The 26,138-nt window shown below is 41.7% G+C and overlaps 1 protein-coding gene across 7 annotated transcripts in view; it reads right to left on the minus strand.

The window, feature by feature from the left end:
• The window catches only part of wwp1 (WW domain containing E3 ubiquitin protein ligase 1), a 74,126-nt gene extending 50,934 nt beyond the window's left edge, over positions 1–23,192 (minus strand). For 4 of the 7 annotated variants that reach the window (XM_083778645.1, XM_083778641.1, XM_083778640.1 and 1 more), the window contains exons 1-3: positions 23,052–23,189; positions 20,612–20,672; positions 1,312–1,377 (exon numbers count right to left, since the gene is read on the minus strand). In XM_083778645.1, coding sequence (XP_083634771.1) covers positions 1,312–1,317 — 6 coding nt within the window. In that variant the 5' untranslated portion in view covers positions 1,318–1,377; positions 20,612–20,672; positions 23,052–23,189. Of the gene's footprint in view, positions 1–1,311; positions 1,378–20,565; positions 20,673–23,051 lie in introns of all 7 variants that reach the window. The other 3 variants (XM_083778638.1, XM_083778639.1, XM_083778642.1) reach the window with 3 other exon arrangements.
• Positions 23,193–26,138: the final 2,946 nt, after the last annotated feature.

Here is a 26,138-nt window from a genome sequence, read left to right on the forward strand (position 1 = left end):
TCACAATCACAGCACCACCGGTCTGCACACACAACCTCTCACTCCCGCGACAGATTCATACTGGAAGTCTCCATATTTGCCAGAGGCTGGGCGTTCAATCAGCGAGCAGCCAACCAGCGCCATGCAACAGGCAACGTCACCGACAAAGTAGCGTGGATGTGGGTGTGAGTGCTGTCATTGTCACTGAACATATTTATTTTGGCTTATTATTATTTTGGCTGATCGCCACACTGCGTCATTACATTGAAAACCTATTTACATCCCTGATTCAGTACCGGGGGACTGTTCCGTGCTTTTCAAGTTGTCTAAATGTAGAATCATCTGTCACTCATACATACATCATGGTGTTTAATGGCCAGGGCGAAATGCACATCTCTTTGTACAGTTGTCATCTAGCTCTCAAATATGATTTATGAATCATCGCTTTGAATAGGTTGGACAGCTTAATTGTAATTTAGGTTAGTCACCCCTGATTTTTTCAGTCTCTTTAGAAATCAGTGCAACAATAATGTGCATAACTTGGACCAACTTGCTTAGCATTTCATGCACGCTTTGTATATTGCGCTTTAGGCTACATTTGCCGAGTTGAATATTTGTGGAGTGGATATAAAATTACAATAAAATTATAATAAAATGAAAATGGTCCCTAAACATCGGCCAATAAAAACGATTGGATAAAGAATTAGGAGATCTTTCAACCTATAGCGGCCTTACTGATCTTCTACGTATCTTCTACCTTGTTAACTCTTAGTGCCCGGATCTACCGTACTCCTTTTACATCTGATGTTTTATCCCGACTTATCTAGGAGCACCTTTTTACTATTTTAACATTATCCGTCCGGTGGGCCCCATGTTATCTCTTTGTCTCCGACTCCGGCCTAAAAACCGCCATTGATTGGACTCATCCAATCGCCAATCAGACTCAATCCAATCGTCCAAGCCTAGTTTATATTAGGCCCCCTCCCTCTACACCAAATCCGTTTGTGGAAAATAGCCGATCCGCTTGTAGATGTGCAATTTCCCTAGTATTTTGGGCCATAATAAGGCCTAGGATTCATTTGGTTAAGACAGATCATGTAGATGTAGGCCTGGGCCATGGCTCAGTGGTCCAGGCACCTTGGCCGGTAGCCCAAGTCTGGCAGTGTGCCGCGGGTTCGACTCCCGATCCCGACCGCCCTTACTGCATGTCTCCCCCCCATCTCTCTCCCCCATTTCCTGTCAGCCTACTGTCTGTCCCTACATAAAAATATAAAATAAAGGCGAAAGCCACAAAAAAACCCATTTAAGACAGATCATGTATTGTATACTCACGATCATTGATTGGTGTGTTGCTCGCTAGGCCGTCCCAGTCAGCCTACTCCGTGTCCCATGGTTCCCCTGTGAGAGGAAACAGGAAGGTGTCACGGCCAGTGCATGGTTTTGGTTCAGCTTGTAAATTAACCCATTTAGGCCCGACGTCGAAATGGAATGTCTTTTTTTTCTGAAAAACCTCATGTTTCTATATCAGTGGTTCTCAATATTTCATGTCAAGGACCCCCAAAAATATATGAAATTGGCCGCTGACCACCATCTGAAAATGTGTTGTTTCAGGGACCACCTCCCAGAAGCAAAGATTTGAGTGAAAGATGTCTGAAAGGGGACTTCCGGTATGGCGACGAACAGGACGGTCGCATAAAGTTGAGAGCTCCCACAGCCAACTTATTTATGCCACGCTAGATACTTATAAAGTAGAAAACAGGAACCACGGTCAACTAGAAATGCACACGAGAAAGAGAAACAAAAGAAGAAACGGGAAAAGTGAAGAAACACACCAAGAAGAAGACACAAGAGGGGACACGCTAGCACCCGAAGCTAACGAAATCAACATGGCTTCCCTCCAGACTAGTTTGGACGCTATCAACAGCCAGCTCGGCGCCCTACGACAGGAGGTGAAAACGGATTTGAGAACATTCAAGGAAGAAATCGCGACGCAGATGGATAATAAGCTGATTGAATTCAACAGGGATCTCACACAAAGATTCACCAAGATCGACACGGAGATGAAGGAGCAACACGCTAAAATGGACGGCGCTCTGCTGCGCACCGAAGAGATTGAACAGTGGAGTACCGAAGTAAACCATACTTTGCAACAAATGTTGGAAGAACGCCAAATGATGATAGACAAGCTAGATGACTTAGAATCGCGCTCCAGAAGATGTAGTTTGCGTTTATATAACCTACCAGAGGATGCTGAATCGGAGTGTGAATCGATGGTAAAATTTATCAACGATTGGCTGAGAAAAGAAATAGTGGATACTGAACTGTCTATACAACGAGCGCACCGAGCCTTGGCTCCGAAGAGGAACCCGGACCAGCCGCCGAGATCAGTAGTGATTAACTTTCAGCAATTTGCGGTGAAAGAGACAGTGCTATCAACGGCTTGGGGGAAGAAGAAGGTGATGTACGGGCAGAACAGAATTTATTTCGACCACGATTTCACGGACAGAGTACTACAGCAGAGAAAAGCTTACGCTGAAGTCAAGAGGGTCCTGAATGCGGAAAGCCCGAAAATCAAGTTTAACACACCCTACAACAAGATGAGGATCCACTGGGCTACCGGGAAAGTGGTGTACCACAGCGCAGAAGAAGCAACCAAGGAAATGCGGAAAAGAGGACTGATGACCGGCGGAGAGGAAGAGGCGACGGGCGACGGCAACAGAAACAACACGAGAGAAGGCGGAAAAGAACCCACGCTCATCGAAAGCTTGCGAAATGCCAGGCTGGCCAGCTGGACACAAGTCGACCGGAATGCGGCATGGAGGAGAAGGGCGAGAGGACGGCTACAAACATACAGTCACGATAAGTAACCGAGAGAGGGAACCTATAGAGTCGTGAGTTAAATCAAAGAAAGAAAGGACTGAAGCCTAACGTGTGATATTTGCATTCTCGTGTGTGTGTGTGTGTGTGTGTGTGTGTGTGAGTGTGTGTGTATGTGGGGGGGGGGGGAGGGGGTTGGTGTAGTTCGCCAGTCTTTTAAGGTACTGAACAACTGAAGTTTAATTCTAACATCACGGTGAATTATACATGCAGCCCCTGATGTGTGCATGCGCGCGTGCGTGCGCACGTGTGTGTGTACACGGGGAGGGGAGGGGGGTTGAGGTGGTTCACTTGTCTCTCAAGGAAGACTATTATGTATGAGAACTGAAGTTTCAATCTAACATATTAAGGTGGATTATATATACGACCCCTGGTGTGTGCGTACGTGTGGGTGTGTGTGTGTGTGTGTGTGTGTGTGTGTGTGTATGGGGAGGGAGGGGCAGGGTGACTGACTGTGGGGAAAACGTGTTTTTTTTTTCTTTTACAATATTTATCTACATATGCTATGTGTGTTCCCCAGTCGTCCATCTGCATTGTAGATGGAGGACTGAGGAATAATTAATGTAAATAAGATCAAAGGGACACTGATTTGTACATGTGTGGATAGATAGAAGGGTGAGAACATATATGATACGAAGGGAGGCAATACGCATATTATTAGATCCTTCAACGTTTATTTTATTTTATTTTCTACCAATAAGGAATATAGAACAATTTGAGTTGGTACAAAGGGAAGTGAGGCAACTTTAATTCTAGTATGGGTAGACCTTTAGGGGTAAACTTTAGTGCTAGACGGGGGCCCCTCCGCAACGAAGGGATTTCCCCCACAAAACCACAGGAGGGTCAACAAGAAAGGGAGAAGGTTGACAACTCTTTTTGGAAGTCTATATCTGTATATGTATCTGTGTTTTCGTTTTTGTATATAGCTGAAAGGGTTTACAGTTTTACTTTGATCTTTGCATATGAATGCAACAGGAACCTAAGAGGGAATCATCATAATAATTGTTTTGAATACTCCATAACCAAATATGACCACGAAACAGGAGATTAAACTTATGTCTTTGAATGTCAACGGCCTGGGAAACCCGGTTAAAAGAGCTAAAGTTATGACCAAGCTTAAAAAAGAAAAAGCACAAATAAGCTTTCTTCAGGAAACCCACCTATCCAAATCAGAGCATGAAAAATTGAAGAAATTTGGCTATAAGCACACATATTATAGTTCGCATACCAATACCCGTAAAAGAGGAGTGGCGATTCTGATCTCTAATCAAATCAAGTTTGAATGCCAAAAAGAAATAAAGGACAAAGAAGGCAGGTATATTATTGTTAAGGGAACAATTCAGGAGACAAAAGTGACGTTGGTTAATATTTATGCACCACCTGAGAGCGATAAACAATTTTTTAAAACATTATTTGACATCATAACTTTGGAATCAGAAGGAATTTGCTGGTGTGCGGGAGACCTAAATGTTGTAATTGACTATGACTTAGACACCACTAGCTTGAATAGGAGTAAAAAGCCCATCTCAAAACTAGTCAAAAACACGTGGGAAGAAATGGGTTTTGTTGATGTTTGGCGAGACTTCCACCCGCTTCAAAGGGACTATAGCCACTATTCCCAGACTCACTCTGTCTACAGCAGATTAGACTACTTCTATACACAAAAAGAAAATAGAGAATTGATCCAGGGATGTGATATTGGAATAGCAGATGTGTCTGATCATAGTGCCGTTTACATGAAGGTCTGTTTATCTGACAGAAAGAGGAATACAATATGGAGGTTAAACGCTGGACTGTTAAATAATAACGAGGTGGTAGAACAAATCAGAACCGACATTCAGAACTACTTGACTGATAACGATAATGGTGAAACTACTCCAGCAATACTATGGGATGCCCTAAAGGCAGTTATCAGGGGGAAGTTAATTGCAATTTCGAGCAGAATGAAAAAGGAAAAACTGGCTAATTATAAGCAGCTATTATCTGATCTTAAGACACTGGAACAAAGACATAAGATAAGAGCAGACAGACAAATATTCACACAAATGACTGAGGTGAGAAAACAAATCAATAAAATTCTCCAACAGGAGGTGGAAATGAAAGCGAGGTACTTTAAACAGAACTATTATGAGGCTGGCCCTAGGGCAGCGAGGCTATTGGCTAGACGCCTAAGGAAACAGCAAGCCGATATAACAGTTCACAAACTGATGGACCCTAAAACAAATAAAATACAAACAAGGAGAAATTGAGAATATCTTTCAGAAATACTATAAAGAACTGTATGCCCAATCACCCACCTCCTCTGAAGAGGAAACCAGAGCATTTCTCGATAAATTAGACTTGCCTAGCATTGGTGAACTAGAAAATAAAAGGATAACCAAAACTATAACCATGGATGAAATCACTACAGCAATAGGAAGATCAAAGGCTAGCAAAACTCCTGGAAGTGATGGATTCCCATCAGAATGGTACAAGAAATTTGCAAGTGAACTGTCCCCAGTGTTGCATTCCACTTTTAACTGGATTAAAAAAAATGGCTCTACCCCCCCCTCTTGGAAGGAAGCTGTAATTACAGTCTTACCAAAGCCTGGAAAAGACAAGACACTTTGTCAGAATTTCAGACCAATTTCACTACTAAATGTCGACTACAAACTATATACCTCAATCCTATCAGATAGAATTCAATCCTTTATTTCAGACATGATCGACGAAGATCAATGTGGCTTCATCCCAGGAAGAAAAACGCAGGATAACATTAGGAGAACTTTACACATTATGCACAAAATAAAGAATAATAACATTCCTGCAGCAATGGTTAGTCTGGATGCCGCCCAGGCATTTGATAAAGTTTCCCACAGGTTCTTATTCCTAACACTGGAAAGATTTGGGTTTGACAAAAAAGCAATTCAGTGTATCAAAACGCTTTATATTAATCCGACAGCTAGAATAAAGGTAAATGGTTCTCTGACAGATAAATTTGAAATAGAACAAGGTTGTAGACAGGGCTGCAATTTAAGCCCCTCCCTATTCGCGTTTTTTATAGAGCCACTGGCCCAAATGATAAGAGACAACGAAAATATAGCGGGAATAGAAATCAATGGTGAAAGACATGTTGTGAGCCTTTTTGCAGATGATGTATTGGTCCACCTAAAAAATCCATTGGAATCATTTGAACACCTACTGCAAACATTAGATCGGTTTAGTCTATACTCAGGCTACACATTAAACAAGTCTAAAACTCAAATTCTCATGCTCAACTGTAGGCCGAATCAAAAACTCAAGGAAATGAATATAAACTGGGAGGCAAAATCAATTAGGTACTTAGGCATAAACATAACTAAAAACCTGTCCAAACTATATGCAAGTAACTATCAAGAAATTGATGATAACATAAAAGAAGATATAGAAAGATGGGCCACATATCCAATGGGGTTTAGTGATAGGATACAAGCGATTAAAATGAATGTCCTGCCACGCCTGCTATATTTATTCCAATCGTTACCTATCCCTATACCTCCGACTCAATTCACAAAATGGGATAAACTTATATCAAGGTTTATATGGGATGGAAAACGACCTAGAATAAGATATAGTACGTTACAATTACCAAAGAACAAAGGGGGAATGGCACTTCCGAACTTAAAGGAGTACTTCCATGCAGCACAATTGGGACCACTCCTTAACTGGTGCAGTCTACCGTATATAGCTAAGTGGAAGGACATCGAGGTAAAAGGGTTTACAATCCCGATTCATGCAAGTATAGGGGAACGAGGGATCCAAACGAACGTGAAGAGTGAATTAGGCCTGGACCCAATAACATCTTTTACTTTAACTACATGGTACTCTATAGTGAAACAATTGAAGGTTGGAAAGGAACTGGGTATGTTGAAATGGATTTCATATGATAAGAAATTTGAACCAGGAAGGTTTGATTCAAGGTTTAAGCAATGGAGGGATTTGGGTGTGACAGCCATATGCCTATTGACTCAAAAAGGAGAAATGAAAAGCTTCGAAGAAATAAAAAGTACATACGACCTGACTAATCAGGACTTCTTCCGATATTTACAGATGAGAGACTATTATAACAAAAACATTAAAAGGCCGACGGAAGAAATACACCCCATAATACGAATTATGGAACGGGCATATGGTAGAGTCACACCCAAAGCCATATCTGTTTTGTACTCATGTTTGATGGATTCCAAAAAAACATCCACTGTATATGTTAAAAATAAATGGGAAAAGGAGTTGGGTGAGGAAATTCCAGATCAGATGTGGGAAGATATGTGGGAAAAACACCAGACAACAACCCAATCAAAGGAGTGGAGGGAATTTGCATGGAAAAACCAAATACGGTATTTTATAACCCCCCAAATTAAGAGCAAACAGCTTAAGAGCCAACAACCATGTTGGAGAGAGTGTAACCACATGAATCCTGACCATACACATGTTTTCTGGAATTGTGCAAAAATACAACCTTTCTGGCTGGTAATCCACACAGCTGTATGTGAGGTAATAGGATATGACATCCCCTGCTCTTGCCTTGTAATGTACTTGGGTCTTATTGAGGAATCTGTGCATCCGAGAGACCAATATCTGGTCAAAATCCTTCTAGCTGCTGGAAAGAAAGCAATCACAAAACACTGGCTCAAGACTGACATACCAGGCTATAAACAATGGCGAGTCATCATGGACAATATTGAGGACATGGAAAAGTTGACATTCAGGATAAGAATAAGAGTAGACCTCTATGAAAAAAGATGGGAAAAGTGGTCATTATATAAATGGACAAGAGGTGAAACATAGTAGAATGATGGAAAGGAAAAGTTAAAAAGCATTCCCAAAACAAGGTTCTAATTATTATTTCTTTTATTATGTAACTGCATTTATATGATCTGTTTGTTTTATTTTTATTTTATGTTTTTATTTTATTTGTTTCTGTTTTTGTTTCTATGTTTATGTGATCGTTGTGAATCTGTCTTTGTACCATGTTGTTGTTGTTGTTTCTGTTTGTTTGATTTTGTGTCTGTAAAACCCTTAATAAAAACAAAGTTAAAAAAAAAGAAAGATGTCTGAAAGAGTATATATTCAAAGCTTTGCACCACATGTTCATGATTTTTCAAAAATAGCAGACCTACAAGCTTGTAGTGCGCCACTCGGTGGCGCGCTATGAGCTTGTAGATCTGTTTTTAGTTTAGCTATAATTTAGCTATTTTTCAATAGCTAAATTATAACATGTTTAAAACACCAAAAGGGGTTCCCGCCCAAAATGTGTTAAATCAGGGTAATCATGTACATGCACCATCCCATGATGATATTTATAAGTAACCCATTTTTTCAATTTTCACCCAGTGTTGATTATCTTCATGTAATCCTGGGCGCTACACTCTCTCAACCAACCTGGAGAGAGCAACGGACTGACCTCATGCTTCGGTCAATGCATAAGTAGTCCAAGCCTCTTTTGACCCGACAGGGGGGGGGGTCTCCCGGGCTGGACATAAAGTGCGTGGAAGGAAAAGCTTAGTCACCCCTGAATTGAAGAATGTGCATAACATGGACCAACGTGCTTAGCATTTCACGCACGCTTTGTATATTGTGCTTTAGGCTACATTTGCCGAGTTGAATATTTGTGGAGTCAAGTGGATATAAAATTACAACAAAATGATAATAAAATTACAATGGTCCCTAAACATCGGCCAATAAAAACCATTGGATAAAACAATGAGGAGATCCGGGCACTCAATATCTTTCAACCTATAGTGGTCTTACTGATGAAGGTCTTACTGATGAAGACCGTAATAGGTCAAAACATGTTGGTATAAACAAGGCCTAGAGGTCTTCACGGGTACAACCAGACCAACCTGTCCCCAAATAGACCCGCAAAGAATTTACCCAGAACCGAATGGACCCACCACTATTATAGTAATTCTAGCTCCGAACCGAAAAGCACCAGTCCGACTGATACAAAACCCCTACAAAACCCGAAATGACCGAATGCCGACGTTATTATTAACACAAAAAATGCTGGAAACGTATCCATACGCTTTATTAATATCGAACGCCGTACGCGCGAAGCGTATGTATACGTTTTATACGTTTTTTTATTGCTTACTGTACATCAACGTCCTATGCTCCAGGACACCGAGGAAAATAACAGCGATCGTCTCCAGGAAGCTCCAATATGTGATCCGGGAGTAAAAAGCCCCTCCCTCCTGAAAAGAGGTCTGTCTGTGGCGAAGACGCTCCCTCCTCCAATGCCTCCATTACACGTATGGGTCTGCACGGCAACGGCATAGACCAACGCAGATGTCAGGGCATCTAAAATGGAGTTACCCATCTAGTAGTAGTCTAGTGTCTGTGAATACACTCGATTCCCCCTCCCCTCCTGTTTCTACATGGTTTCTCCCGAGGAATCTTTGTGGGGGGAGTCTGAGTCTCTTCTGCCCGGATCGCATTGCAGTTTGAGTTCCCTGGCCCCAGGCCACACTGCGCCTTGTAATCGCCTTGCACCTCTCTCATTCTCGGAAAAAGATATAACGCAGTCGTGTCGATTTGCCCTCTGCCAGTATATAAACCAAGAATAATCTTCAACGATCGCCATTTCATAACGTTTTCAACACGCACACGGCACACGCCATGATCAACTAACTGCCTGGCTACGTCTTCAGTCTTCACCAGCCATCGCTATCCGTTGTGTGGATCGCCATCGCGTCTTCACTTTGTTTGTTTGGGCAAGAAGCACGATCAGCGATGGAAAAGAGCTTTATATCCACGGCAGATAAGTAATGACGTATTATCGAAGGACCGCCATGATCAACTTACTGCCTACGTCTTCGTCAGCCAATGCAGCCATCATCGCTATCCGTTGTGTGATTGTGGATGCAGGCTATATCCACGGTATCGAGAGAGACGCCCGGCTGTGATATAGGTCTTATCACTGCAATTATAATGAATAAAAAGGCTACAATCACACAACGGATAGCGATGGCTGCATTGGCTGGTGACAACGTAGCCTCGGTCCCAGGCAGTTAGTTGATCATGGCGGTCCCTCGATAATACGTCATTACTTATCTGCCGTGGATAAAACTCTTTTCCATCGCTGATCTCTGCTTCTTTGCCCAAACAAAGTGAAGATAGCGTTGTCCAACAAAGCAGCCAGTTATTTGATCATCTCTCTCTCCTGTGCTTCTTTCCTCAAACATGTCCAGACATGTCAACCTCAACCACTAAACTCACCGATCCAGTAACGCATCTCACCGTTATACTATCGTATGTGAGCAGTGCAATGTTGCGCAACATTGCACTGCTCACTTCACAGGGGTGTGATTTTCATTATTATTACAGTAGAAGTATTTTTCTTATGAAAGCAGAGAGTCTTCTGTTTCATACGGTATATAGTATGTACATTTCGCTATAGGCCTTATTTTGTGAATAATAGTTCTTCTGGTCCATGCATTTTCTGAAATCCTCTCTGGTGGGCGCAAGCTGCATTCAATAGCCAATTACTGACAAACTATACATGGGACCATGTGTATTTGTTTTCCTCCTAAAAGTAGACATTCAGGGCTTTCATTCAGTGTGTAGTATGTATATGATATTATTTGTGTTCATTTTTATATCTGTCTGTCAATGTCTGTCAACTTCAACCTTCCATATCTCTGCTGTTTTTTCAAGCGAGCAGCGTGCCTTCAAAAGCAGGTTTTAGAAAAAGGTCAATATCTCCAGAATGGAAGATGGTAGAATCATAATTTTTTTTTTAAATTGAAGTGGACATGTTTGGCCTACTTTTTATTTATGCGATGTGATTCTCGCTATAAGAGGCCCCTCGCTGTGGGCCCCTAAAAAGTTCAAAAGTCCAATGTTAATCGCTTAGCACCAGCAAGCCTGAGCAAATAGAAAACTCTAGCATACAATGTGTTAAGAGTTGTAAATATTAATAAATAAGACTTCTTCCTTACCTAAACGCCTCCCATGGTGATCTTTAACTTTAAATACTCATAGGGTACCCTAGTAACTTCTATATGGCTCTCTCTACAGGCACAGAACACCATGTTTTGTAATACTCAACATTAAGTAAACAGGTTCTGATGTCTAAATTCACACACACACACACACACACACACACACACACACACACACACACACACACACACACACAAACGAGAGAGAAAGACAGACAGAGACAGTGAGAGAGACTGAAAGACTAAACTTCCCAAGCCATAACCATTTATTTAAAATTACAGCAGAGCGCAGATAATTATGTTCTCATTTATTTTCTCAGACTATGGCCAGTGGCCACACCCACATGCTCAGCTTAATATGACCATCATTAACCCTATGAGACCATAGGCCTTATGACCATCATTAACCCTATTAACTCTTGACGACAAACAACAGCCCCGTCTCTGCCAAGTTCAACAAAACAGTCACACAATATTACATGCTGGTTTAGATCGTCTAGTCAAAAAAAGTACATTCCTATTCTCATAGTAGCTACTAGCTAGGTATGGTTGGAGGGCAAATTATGGATTCTTCAGAGATAATAAAATCAACTAGACTAGAAAATTAGACAATGATTCCACTTTCAGATTACAGTAGTAAGGAAGCTCACAACGATTAGCACACGAGGGGGCAAACCAGGCAGGGAGTTCGGGTCTGGGGCCGAGACACTGCGACAGGATCCAGCGCTCGTCTGCCACCACTCTCCAAGGCCCTGACTAATGACTAATGAAAAGGAATATTAGCCAGGCTGTTAATCCACTCTCTCCGCCCCCCCCCCCCCCACCCAAGAAGCACCCAGGGGTCAATAGGTCACGTCTGGTTACTGATACACTATACCGTCTAGATTCTAGACGGTATAGTGTATCAGTGTATCAGTATCTAGACTCTAGAATCTAGACTAAGGACGTACCGGAATGACCCAATGTTAAACATCTCTGGAAGAGACCAATACCCATACTTTTATACCTTACTCCCTGGGCTATATATAAAGTCCTGTGCTTGAATCTACTCCCTAATCTGTACACTTATCTAATCTAATCTACTCCCTAATCTGTACACTTATCTAATCTAATCTACTCCCTAATCTGTACACTTATCTAATCTACTCCCTAATCTGTACACTTATCTATATATAAAGTCCTGTGCTTGAATCTACTCCCTAATCTGTACACTTATCTAATCTGTAAATGAATCTACTCCCTAATCTGTACACTTATCTAATCTGTAAATGAATCTACTCCCTAATCTGTACACTTATCTAATCTGTAAATGAATCTACTCCCTAATCTGTACACTTATCTAATCTGTAAATGAATCTACTCCCTAATCTGTACACTTATCTAATCTGTAAATTAATCTACTCCCTAATCTGTACACTTATCTAATCTGTAAATGAATCTACTCCCTAATCTGTACACTTATCTAATCTGTAAATGAATCTACTCCCTAATCTGTACATTTATCTAATCTGTACATTTATCTAATCTGTAAATGAATCTACTCCCTAATCTGTACACTTATCTAATGTGTACACTTATCTAATCTGTAAATGAATCTACTCCCTAATCTGTACACTTATCTAATCTGTAAATGAATCTACTCCCTAATCTGTACACTTATCTAATCTGTAAATGAATCTACTCCCTAATCTGTACACTTATCTAATCTGTACATTTATCTAATATGTAAATGAATCTACTCCCTAATCTGTATACTTATCTAATCTGTACATTTATCTAATCTGTAAATGAATCTACTCCCTAATCTGTACACTTATCTAATCTGTAAATGAATCTACTCCCTAATCTGTACACTTATCTAATCTGTACATTTATCTAATCTGTAAATGAATCTACTCCCTAATCTGTATACTTATCTAATCTGTACACTTATCTAATCTGTACATTTATCTAATCTGTAAATGAATCTACTCCCTAATCTGTATACTTATCTAATCTGTAAATGAATCTACTCCCTAATCTGTATACTTATCTAATCTGTAAATGAATCTACTCCCTAATCTGTACACTTATCTAATCTGTACATTTATCTAATCTGTAAATGAATCTACTCCCTAATCTGTATACTTATCTAATCTGCACACTTATCTAATCTGTAAATGAATCTACTCCCTAATCTGTACACTTATCTAATCTGTAAATGAATCTACTCCCTAATCTGTACACTTATCTAATCTGTAAATGAATCTACTCCCTAATCTGTACATTTATCTAATCTGTAAATGAATCTACTCCATAATCTGTACACTTATCTAATCTGTACACTTATCTAATCTGTAAATGAATCTACTCCCTAATCTGTATACTTATCTAATCTGTACACTTATCTAATCTGTAAATGAATCTACTCCCTAATCTGTACACTTATCTAATCTGTACACTTATCTAATCTGTAAATGAATCTACTCCCTAATCTGTATACTTATCTAATCTGTACACTTATCTAATCTGTAAATGAATCTACTCCCTAATCTGTATACTTATCTAATCTGTAAATGAATCTACTCCCTAATCTGTACACTTATCTAATCTGTAAATTAATCTACTCCCTAATCTGTACACTTATCTAATCTGTACACTTATCTAATCTGTAAATGAATCTACTCCCTAATCTGTACACTTATCTAATGTGTACACTTATCTAATCTGTAAATGAATCTACTCCCTAATCTGTACACTTATCTAATCTGTAAATGAATCTACTCCCTAATCTGTATACTTATCTAATCTGTACATTTATCTAATCTGTAAATGAATCTACTCCCTAATCTGTACACTTATCTAATCTGTAAATGAATTACCATTTGATAGGACGATAGAACTCCGTTCATGCCGCTCAGGGTGTTAACTGAGTCAAAGTTCAAGTGGACCAAGAAGTGAGACAGCAGAAAAGTGCGAAAAGGGACTCAGTATTATTGAATGTTCGGTTTTACACTAAGCACCCTGTTGGTTCTCTATAAAGAAAACTGCTGGCACTGCTGTTGCCCGTTTGAAAGAAAAATCAATGTTTAAAATGATTTGTGTCGAAAAATAAAATGCTATTCTAATTCTGCAGCAGCTTCAAAATCAATGAACATTACATCGCCCGTCATATTGTGAAACGAAGTGGGACGGTGGTATAGGCTAGCAGTCAGCATAGACACAAGACTGGCCTGCCACCATCTCTCCTCCACCCATCTACTCTAGAAGACCTGTCAGTGCACACTGTCTATAGAGTGTCGCAGTCCCGCCCCCCCTCGAGAGACCCGGAAAATAAATCCCTGTTCATTTTCCTCATAGACTTTTCAGAAAGTATTTATTTAAAGACGTTTACGCGGCGGACAAAGCCAATTCTTGTCGTGACAAATCATGAGCTATTTTTGAAAAATCGAAGAACGACTGACAGAAACAAAGCTTTTTCAGAAAACTGTCAGGATTTAGAAGACATTTTTATAATCTGATCTCAGGTCAAAATGGGTTTAACTGCAACCTTCGGTCGGAAACAAAAAGAGCATCTTGCAAACACAAGTAGGATGCACAGCTAGGTCAGCAACCAGGGTGAAGTCCTTACGTAATTATGTTGAGTCATCATAACACCATCACCTGAAATTCTACAGCAACTGTGCAAGGGTAGGCTTCATCTATTCTCTAGCTCTGGCTTTTATTGATCGAATACTTGAGTAGTCAGACAGCATGCGGTGCAGTCAAACATTTAGGCTAGGAACTTTCTGACCTGAGATCAGATTCTAAAAATGTCTTCTACATCCCGACAGTTTTCTGAAAAAGCTATGTTTCTATGTCAGTCGTTCTTCGATTTTTCAAAAATAGCAGACCTACTAGCTTGTAGATCTGCTATTTTTCAATAGCTAAAGTATAACATAATGCTCAAACACTAAAAGGGGTTCCCGGCTTCCCGCCCAAAATGGGTTAACACAAAGAAGTCATGGGGACTCGGCTCCATTGTGGTTCTATATTAAATTCTTCAAGATAGTATAAATATAACAATGAAACATATCGATTAATATAAAACATATAGGCCCAGGCCGTAGCGTAACGGTCTGGGCACCGGACTGGTAATCCAGTCGCAGTGTGCCGCGGGTTCGACTCCCGGACCCGACACGGCCTTTACTGCATGTCATCCCCCCATCTCTCTCCCGTTTCCTGTCAGCCTACTGTCTGTCCCTTCAAAAATCAATAAAAGGCGTAAGCCGCAAAAAAATATCTTAAAAAAATATATATATATAAAACATATATACAAAAGAGAAAGGGGACATCCACTTGTGGTCTTACTCTTCAACCCATTTTGGGGCGGGAACCCCTTTGTGTTAGCATTATGTTATGCTTTAGCTATTGAAAAATAGCAGATCTACAAGCTCATAGCGCGCCACCGAGTGGCGCGCTATGAGCTTGTAGGTCTTGTAGGTCTGCTATTTTTGAAGAACGACTGACTTTTTCAGAAAACTGTCAGGATATAGAAGACATTTTTAGAATCTGATCTCAGGTCAAAATGGGTTAATCTGTAAATCAAGTCCCATTCAAGAGCAACTTGTCATATAGGCCGTAGACAGCAGTAGACTAGTAGTATGCTGTAAGTGCTGTACCTCAAGACAAGGTTTTCATCATTCGCTAGTTTGAACTATTACCGTACTTAAAAATAAAGCATTAGCATGCATCATGTTATTCTTAGTCTTCAAAAGGTTTGCCACAGTGGCACTTAAGATAAACGTCTAACACGCACGCACACAGTGAGATAAACACAGCATGTTTGAATCAGATCCACTTGACCTTCCATGAAGCCTTGATCACTGTAGTTACTGTACGCCTACATAAAAAGCCTCCGATATGAGAGGGGAAAATAAATACATCGATTGTCTCAGCCTGTCAGCCATGTGATGATCATTATCACACACCACCAGAAGCATCAAATAAACAAACCGTTATTAGGACAATAGCTACAAACTTGGGTAACAGAAACAAGTCCAGTTATGCAAGAGTACTTTAATAACCCTGACGGATCTGGGAATGACATTAACCTTACATGGAATCTTTCTGCTTTCATTCATTCCTTATCATGAAAGGCATGTATAACTATAAAACAAGAATGTTGTGAAAGGCTAGGTCATGTTGCCCCGACGCGATAGTCAAGACAACAAAATGAGAAAGAGAGAAAGCCAGCAGTGAGTTCTGTGGGGGGGGGGGGGGGGGGGAGGGTGTGCTTACAAGACAGATCACTGCTCTGATACACAATGCAGGGCTCCTCAATATAAATGGCGGGCTGAAACGGACACACTATATTATAGGGCATAGCAGTGGGCGGAGATGCATGGGTTTGGTCCGACGTACTATGAGTCTGACCCCAAAACCCACCCCAAACTTGACCCCAAAACCCACCCCAGACCTGACCCCAAAACCCACCCCAGACCTGACCCCAAAACCCACCCCAGACCTGACCCCAAAACCCACCCCAGACCTGACCCCAAAACCCACCCCAAACTTGACCCCAAAACCCACCCCAGACCTGACCCCAAAACCCACCCCAGACCTGACCCCAAAACCCACCCCAAACTTGACCCCAAAACCCACCCCAGACCTGACCCCAAAACCCACCCCAGACCTGACCCCAAAACCCACCCCAAACCTGACCCCAAAACCCACCCCAAACCTGACCCCCAAACCTAACCTAACCTCAAACCATTTTTCCCCCATAGAGATTTACAAAAAAGCCATCCAGGATCCTGGCGAGTCATGACCATAAAACCTTTGATTCTGTGAAAAAAATGAAACATGCTAAACAAAAGGGTATTTATTGAATGTAGTGCTAACTAACACATCACCATCATGGGAAATGGATAGGAAAGTCCCTGGCAGTCAAAATGACTTAAAGCGATCTTATACTTGGGCACAAACCAACTATTTTATAAGAACAATATTGATGTAACTAAGAGATTCGACGAGTTATAGCTATATTTTATATACCGAAATTTAGAAGGAATAAGCAAAATCGTGATGCGACATTTCCTGGTTGAATGACTATTGGCTCCGCTGTTTCTCCGAAGCTGAGAAGCTGTGGGCGGTGCGGTGTGTGTGTGTGTGTGTGTGTGTGTGCGCATAAAGATGGTGATGTGTTGAGCGTTACTGCTCGTTTTCATAGCAAGTGCGACCTAGCGGTCTCAACAATAAATGTATAGTTGCACCGCTCACTTCACACAGGTGTGATTTTTTCCCCCTCTCTTTTTTCAACAGAATCAAGGGTTTCATCATGGTAACCTTTATGGGAAATACATAATTGGCGATTTTTCAGTGGAACCAGAAAACCACGCCCACTGCTATGCCCTATTGAAAGACACAACATGGGCCTAACCGACACACTGCAGTGCGAATGTATAGATGGATGCCGTCTGTGAGCGCTAAGCTAGCATAATCCCAATGGGCTAAAACAGTATCTTAACCGTTACTTTTCTACCTACCCGACAATGACAGGCAAGCAGAAAGTGCATTATAATAACATACATTAAATTTGTCCTATGCATTTTACCCAACATAGGAGTCGTGAGCAGCCTCAGTTGAAGCACTCTGGGAGCAGACAGTTGAGTGTTAAAACCCATTTTGACCCGAGATCAGATTCTAAAAATGTCTTCTACATCCTGACAGTTTTCTGAAAAAGCTATGTTTCTATGTCAGTCGTTCTTCGATTTTTAAAACATAGCAGATCTACAAGCTCATAGCGCGCCACGGAGTGACAGGCCGACGCCTGCTTAATACGCTAAATCCGCCTTTTATGCGTTTAATTCGCCGTATTTTAATAATTAAAAAGAAACAGCGGCTTTGTCGCAGACCTGGTGACGATGCCGTCACATTATGATGACGAAACTGGAAATCAACCCATGCACTGGGCTGCTAGGGCTTCTGGGAAATTGAGTCCAATACAAGTGGACGGGGGGGTTTGCCTCTTAGAGGCGGATCTTGTGCCTCACCATCATGGCCGCTGGTGCCGATTATCATAACAAATGGACGGATAATTTTTCGCCGGATTTTCACGGATCAAAAGCCCAAACACTTCAGCATATGCTCTAAAGGTAATAAAACAATCTTGGCAGCGTAGAATATTTGATTAAAATGCGGGTAATGCGTTTTATGGAGTCAAACTGTTAAGTTTCTTGCTCAGTCTGACATTGGAATGGAACCAGAGACCTTTGTCTCCTCAGACGGGCTCTCTAACCATCAGCTAAAGGCCATATTATCAACATACTACAAGCACCACAGCTGCATTTTCACTGGCTAGTAGAGCCGTGGCCACAAAATCTATCATATGAATTATGAACTCACAAATGAGCTATAAAAAGGCTTGGCTTTTAAAAGAAACTAAAGAATTGAATCTGAAACTGTATAGCTGATAAAGAGACAAACTGGGAAAACTTTAGGTAGTGTAACTGTAAACCCAATTTTCTTAACTCGTTCTGCGCGGAAACCCCTTTTGGTGTTTTAAGCATTATTTAAAACTTTAACTATTGAAAAATAACAGATCTACAAGCTCATAGCGCGCCCCACCTCTCTCTCTCTCATTAGCAGGCAGCAGGCACAGCACTATCCCTCTCTCTGTTTCTGGCGCCCCCTACTGGTACTAATAAGTCATATACTCGTGCTCAGATACACGCGCATACGGACATTGCTCGTTGTAGGAGTGGTTGCACCACTCAAAAACGTGGAAAGGAAATGTGGCACAAACCTTGGAATAATATTCTTTCAGGGCGACTGATTTTAAATCAAAGCAATTACATGTAATTGTTGGAGTCCTTGACATGAGATATTGAGTGATATAGGCCTTTTTTTTTTACGTCAGGGCCTAAATGGGTTAATAGCATAGTGTGTATCTTACTATGGGAAGCTGGCAACGGCCACTGCACGACCGACAAGGCAGTGGAAAACATTTCCAGAAAGACAGATCACTGTTTAATTTTATTTGACCCTTGTTCATCTTTTAGGCTCTGACCATACAGAGACTGTTGGCTTGTCCACTTCAAGTAGACTACTGAAGTCTGTTCAGTTGCACTATAATAATGGCTCGTACACACACTGTACGATATCTGCCCCGATTATGCTGTCGGGGAGCATTTTTGGCGCTCGTCGACAAAACTCCCGATCTGACGCAAGATCGGGGCTTTGATCACCGAGTTTTTGCTCGCTGTGTGTGAAAGGAGCTGTGAGAAGATCCAGCGGCGATAAAAGCGCTCGCCGACGCCTTCCCAAGCGTTTCTGAATATCTAGCCGGTTTGATATTTGACTCTGTTGCCGACTGGACATCATACAGTATGAACTGGGTTGACTGGACATCATACAGTATGAACTGGGTTGACTGGACATCATACAGTATGAACTGGGTTGCGACTGCATCCCGAGAAGGCCTGAAGGCTACAGCCAATGATCGCACAGGACAGCTGTGCTCAATGCTCAGTGTTCACAGCACTGCTGTCTGTCTGTCTGTTGAGAGTCGAATATCGATAGATGATAAGATATATAACCTTTATTCCGTCTGTAAATCCCTGTGTCGTACATATTGTTAGCTATATTAGCCCAATATTGCCGTTACGCATAAGCATTTCACTTGAATAATGTTGATAAACCACATCAACGCTGCAAACTTTTGGACCTCGTGCACTGTGTGCGCGCGCGTGCGTACACATACGGAGAGAGACACATAATTATTTAATGAGAATCAAGATTTAACGTCCTGTCTCACGCACGTAGGCTATGCCAGAGTAATCTAGTAAGAGAGTGGTGACACACTTTGATCTCACCGCAAAGCTTGTTCCAAACATTGCTCCTATGGCTGGAACTATTCCATTGAGATAGAATGAGCACTTCCGCATTCCATTGTTACAATGAGAGTCAACGGCAGTGTCATTACTCTCTCACTAGATTACTCTGGGCTACGCTATCATACACATTCGCCCTGTGTAGCCTATTCATGTGTGTGCACGCAGAGAGAGAGAGAGAGAGAGAGAGAGAGATGTCCTGTGTCGGTCTCGGGTCTCGCACTTGTATCACGGCATACTGCGCGTACGTGAGATGTCAAAATGAATAGGAATAAAAACAAATTATGTAGCCTATATGTATTGGGTCTCGATCGCATCTTGGTGAATTCTTGCAGCGTGTTATACCTAGTCGGCGACTCGGCGACCAATCGTTTAGTGTGAAAGCCACGAAGATGTAATGACAGTCGATTTTAAAGACTCCTGTAGTGTGAAATACAATATTAAACACACACACATACAGACAGAGATGTATGGATTTGTTTCTGGAAAACCGTGGATCCAACCGAATTCCCACTCAGCACAAAACACACATGGGTCCTTGTCGATAAACACAGCAAGTTTGCAGTTGATCGGTCGGACGCTTCCTGAGTTTATGTACAAGAAAGGCAGACGGATAAACCGACACACAGATATTCTGAGCATTTATGGACGTCAACCCCCTGCAATATGCATTTCAGATTTTGCAGAGCGAGTGCTTGCGTGACGTCTGTGTGCAAGATCACGCACAAGCTTTTTTGCTGGGGAAGGTTGTTGACAGACCTTAAGCATTTGGGTTCGTACAGTGAGCCTAAAGCTCTCTTATTTCACCCACATGACAGTTTATACACGCACGCACACACACACTACACACACACACACACGCACGCACACTCGCCCAGTGTGAGAGCTGTGCTCACCACAAACATCAGGGGAGACCATGATGTCAGTGGGGTGTTCCCTTACATGAAAAGGGCTAAAGTCTCTCCCCCTCTCTCGGTCCACACCCCAGCTCTGCGAATCCAGGCTGCAACACAAAAAAAAAGCCAAGTCATAACCTCCATCCTCCGCCACTATCAAGTTCAGAAAACATGAGGCAAAGTGTCCCATCCTTGCAGCTCTGTTGTTGATCTGTCGGAGTGAATATGGGCTTGTTGTGTCTAAGCATTTTAACAGTCTCTGCTTATTAAATCCCATCAGAAGTGCAGATCAATCAGTCTAGACGGCTCAGGCTGCACTGCAGAAGCTTATGCATGCAACCACGCACCACCTCCCAAAAGTTCTCAACATTGGTCTGATTTAACCTTCAGTAATGAGAACGTGACTCAACCGTCCATCCGTTTTCATTGCTTGCGCACTCCTTGGATAACTAAACGTAACGTAACGCTAAGCCAACTCACAACGACCGTACAACAACAAACAGGCCTTCAGTTCATGAACCATGTTTCTAGCTTGGCACACGCCACCAGTTTCACACAGTGGGGGTGGTCTGAGTCTACACTACAGCTTTCCCAACAGCTGTTTCCAGGCTTTGCAAAAGGTCAGAGAGAGAGTGTGTGCGCCGTGCGTGCTCGCGCGTGAGAAAGTCTGTTAAAACACATTGTGTGCCCACACAACACTTTAAAAGAAATCTGACCTGAGATCAGATTCTAAAAATGTCTTCTACATCATGACAGTTTTCTGAAAAAGCTATGTTTCTATGTCAGTCGTTCTTCGATTTTTCAAAAATAGCAGACCTACAAGCTCGTAGCGCGCCACTCGGTGGCGCGCTATGAGCTTGTAGATCTGCTATTTTTCAATAACTAAAGCATAACATAATGCAAACACCAAAACGGGTTCCCGATCAAAATGGGTTAAAGAGGTGTGAGAGAAGAATGACAGAAAATAAGTATAATAGCCAGTATAAGAAGTTGCTGCTCAAGTGACAACTTCCTGTAAATTATTCCCACCCCAGTCAGTGTGTCTCTTGAGACACAGACTGTTGACTTGCAGGAAAAAGAGGGTGCTGTTTTTCCTTTATTTGCCTTTGGGTTCTCAAGATTGGTGTGACACAAACACATTGCACTCCTTTTCACCTCTGCTCTTCCTACTCCGTAGTAAGTACTCTTCTGTCCAGTTTATCTTCTGTCCTGTTTATGCATGTGATTTTGATAATATACACTAGCTAGGCAGCAAGAAATAACAGCATGCCTCACGGCAGGCCTATGTTTATCCATATTGACTCAGCTACAGTGACCAAACACAAACCTTGCAAACAAATCACAACTCTGTGGGAAATATGTGCCTGGCTGTCTGGCACATCAGCAGTAGTCTGCTTGCTTGCATTCTCTCTCTTTCTCTTTCTTTCTTTCTTTCCATGTAATTCAGAAGTTAAGAACAGCTTGTTAATATCCCAAACCACTCCCAACAACTGACTTAAGTTAAACACTTACAAAATACAATGGACTGAACTTACCAGATACATCTAATACACTTCTAAGTTACATAATTTAGTTTGGACCGGCACCAAAACAGTGGAGAAACATTTGAGAAATCAAAGCTATAGTTAATGAGCTCATAAAGTATAATTTGCAGATAGTCAGGTTGATATGCCAAGTACGTTAGCTTTAAGTTTAAGTTAATGCTACGGGACAATAGGTGACCCATTTGCAACTGTGAGTTCTGAGAGATCTGATCTGAACCTTTAGTACATTTATGGTAAATGGTGTTAAGATTATTGCTGAGACGTAGTATTATTTCGTGCTAAAAGTCAATAAAATGCTATGCCCCCACAAGTGCCATCTAAAAACCCCAAACAAATCTTTTCGCAGCCAACTTCAGAGACACAGTATTCGACCGGACACCAATTGCGGTGTAACGGTCCTCTACCTGAGTGCGAGCAGCTTAGCAACCTTTAGCCAACCAGGTTGGCTAAATAGAAAACAACTTACTTTAAAACGCTGCGCCTGCGCGACTTAACAAGTTAGGAGAACTGTTTCATGTACCCGTTATCAATAAGAGTTATAATATCAATTTTCAAGTCATAACGCGAATAAATAAAGCTAAACAACAACACCAGCTCATAGTTACATCCATCCAATCCAACTGCTAGTTTAGCAGCTTTGACTTCGTGCGACCCTTTCAACAAAACGTCGCTCAACAAAATTTGACGCATTTTCGCCTGGAAAAAGTATCGCCGCGCGTCGCGTCGACACTTTTCACATGTGAAAATGCGTCATTTTTGCTCGCGGCCAGCGTTCCTGCGACGCAGTCGTTTTGTTAGCCTGGCGTCCGCCATCACACAGAGAGCTTGACTATAAACCCACTTCAATGGTTCAGAGCTAGTAAACATGTATTGTCAACGACAGAAAGTCATTCATGGCGAGGGAACGAAGCCAGAAAAACACATGTCTCTTTTTCATTTTACCGTCCACTCCTTTTTTGTGTGTCGGCTCCCAGTGTGTCTTGTAAGCTGGTAAAATGCCCTGGCTCACAGTCGTGTTGTTTTCTTTTCAGGCCGGTTGTTTTGCCATCATCATGTCTCCAGCAGCAGCCCTTACCAGACACACACACACACACACACACAGCAGGCTAGGACATACGCACCAAGGTGTCGTCAGTGATGTCATCACCATTACCCGGAAGTGCCACAGACGAGAGGCAACAAAACAGTCTGGCAACGCGAGACTACCCGAACCTTGATATCGTTGTTGTTGTTGTTGTATTGTTGTTTTTCTGTATATTTGTCATGTTGTTTGTGCTGTACATTTTACCTGAATTGCCGGTATCATATTTATTTAAAAGTGTGTGTGTGTGTGTGTGTGTGTGTGTGTGTGTGTGTGTGTGTGTGTGTGTGTGTGTGTGTGTGTGTGTGTGTGTGTGTGTGTGTGTGTGCGTGCGTGCGTGTGTGTGTGCGAGAAAGAGAGAAAGAGATGTGCCCAGGCCACCAGAGGACGCCATGGTCTCTATTTTTCTTTTTCCTAAAAACATATAGACATCCATCGTCCTTGCATTTGAAGATACCATTCATTATTTTCAAATTGGCATCACTATTAATTACAATTATAATACAATACAATTATAATTCACAGTCCTTTAGTTTTTGGTGCTTTAATCCCTGAACTGTGCAATGTGCATTAATACCTGTTTAATATTATTTATTATTTTGTTATTATTCTCTCTCTTTACCCTATATCTGTTAAAAGATACTTTAGTTGTACAACAAACTATATAATAATAATAATAATATTAAAGCTTTATTCGTGCTTAACAGAACATATATAAAAACAGCATGGATTAAAAAGGTACAAAATGCAATACAAGAAATCAATAAGTCAATAAAACACAACCGAAGAAAACAAATTTAAAAAGTCACAAATCACATGGGTAAGGGGTTAAACGCAGCTTTGTAAAAATTAGTCTTTAGGAGCGATTTGAAACGAGACACAGACTCTGCAAGCCTGATCTCCAGGCCAGGGGCAGACACTGTTTATAGACAAGTGAAAACTGAACTCAAAAGGAGAAAAACTATGGACTTGAAGAGACTGCACCCGCGATTAAACTGGCCCACTCTAGCATTATAGTCACTTTATATGAAACCCAGCCCAGGTAAATGTAATGCATGTATTATTTTATGGATATTGGTTAACGGTTGATTGTGACCGGAGGTCGCAGTTAACTATGAAACCTTGCGTTTTTGACACCTAATCCACATTCCCCGTCACTCTGACACGTCACCTAACTCAAATCCCCGCCGCTCACCCCAGGCAAGCCCCCAGGTCATCGTGACATCATGTGACATCAGCCCCCTGGTCACCCCATGCAGGCAAGCCCCCAGGTCATCGTGACATCATGTGACATCAGCCCCCTGGTCACCCCAGGCAAGCCCCCAGGTGCCCAGGTCAGCGTGACATCACGTGACATCAGATTCAGGCCCCATATATGGTGGCCAAGTCATTGTGACATCACGTGACATCATCAGGGATGGATATATAGTAAATGCGATCTGCTGTCGCAGTTATATGGAGATCCCTGATGTCATCGATATTGGCCAGCAACTCACCTGACCTCAAACCTCAAACCCTTAGATCTCCATATACAGTATGGATATATGTCAGAACCTGTTGAGTGTTGATCCTTCCCCATCCATCATTCCTCTTCGATGTCTCCCTTTTGACTTATACCTGTCCATTCAAACTCTAGACGGGCCTGCCCCAAAGTTATTAGTGCAGCCGCACCCGGCAGCCAGCGAAAACTAGAGTTCTCAACAGGCCCGAAAATTAAGGCCCGGCCCTACCTGGGCCCTCATCAAACCCTGTACACTCAAGGCATGCTCCTTATATGGGAAGTACAGAATTCATTCCATGTTGATCTGACCCCCCATGACAAAGTGCCAGCGCTCGCCCAGCAGTCTGCCGTCAACGAGGAATCGGATGTGTGCTCGCCCCTCAGGCGTCTTAAAGGTATTGCGATATGTGACTGCACTGCGGCGTACTTGTATGAACACGGCTCTGTGGCCGACTGGGGTGGTTTTAGTGGGGTGGTTTATTGATGAGAGGCCCCGGGTTCGCCTCCAGGATTGTTTTGTAACTGAATGTATGGATGTATTGATTGGATGACTTTGGATGATGTTTTAATCTGATGACATGTAGACTTTATCTGATGTAATGTCAAGCCTTGAATATTGTTCATGACCCACACTTCATGATGTGAGAGTAGGAAGGAAGATTGCTCGGTAGATAGAGCATTGCCTTCTGGCTCAACTCTCTTTTCAAGTGCTCAGTGCTGAAAACAACTTTCTCTGCCAGATATTATAAAGAAAGAAAACAGAGTCCAATGTGAACATGCAGTTATGAAAACCACTTGTATGCTTCAAGGAATTCAATCTCGTGCCTTTTCTGATTTCCCAATATGTTTTCTAAATAAGCTACTTCAGTCACATTGCAGAAATTTGCAAAACATTTATTCACCTCCATCTCCAGGGTACTGGGCATCTAAAGCAAGATTCCAGCTTTGATGTTATTACAAGCCAGTTCAACAATCCTATACAGTCTAAACTGGAAAAACAGGGGTGGGACTTAAAATGATATCTTTACATAAATATGCAGATTTATTTGGTTAAAGATTCAGTTTCGTATTGTTTTGTTGTTATAATGTCCTTTCCGCAAAGTTGCATAGCTTACCTCATGACAGTCCAACAGAGTTCACTTGTTAAGGCAAGAGGATCTGTTCCCAACTCAACACCTTTTCTGTGAGCTGCCTGAATTATTCCAAAATGTTTTGCATATTTAAAGTTTATGAGATATCCACCACATGGTCTCTTGGTCTGTGGAAGTATCTTGTTTTTGAGGGGTGCTAGCCCCATATGTCCAGCTTTGAAGGTTTGTGTAAACACAAACATTGTCCTAACACAACATTGAATACCATTGGCAATGAATGGCCAGGTTTGAGTGTTTGTCCTAACACAAACATTGAATGTCCTTGACAATGAATGGTCCAGTTTTCAGTTTTGAGT

This window comes from Protomyctophum parallelum (assembly GCF_964188405.1).
Source record: "Protomyctophum parallelum genome assembly, chromosome: 12".
NCBI lineage: Eukaryota > Metazoa > Chordata > Actinopteri > Myctophiformes > Myctophidae > Protomyctophum > Protomyctophum parallelum.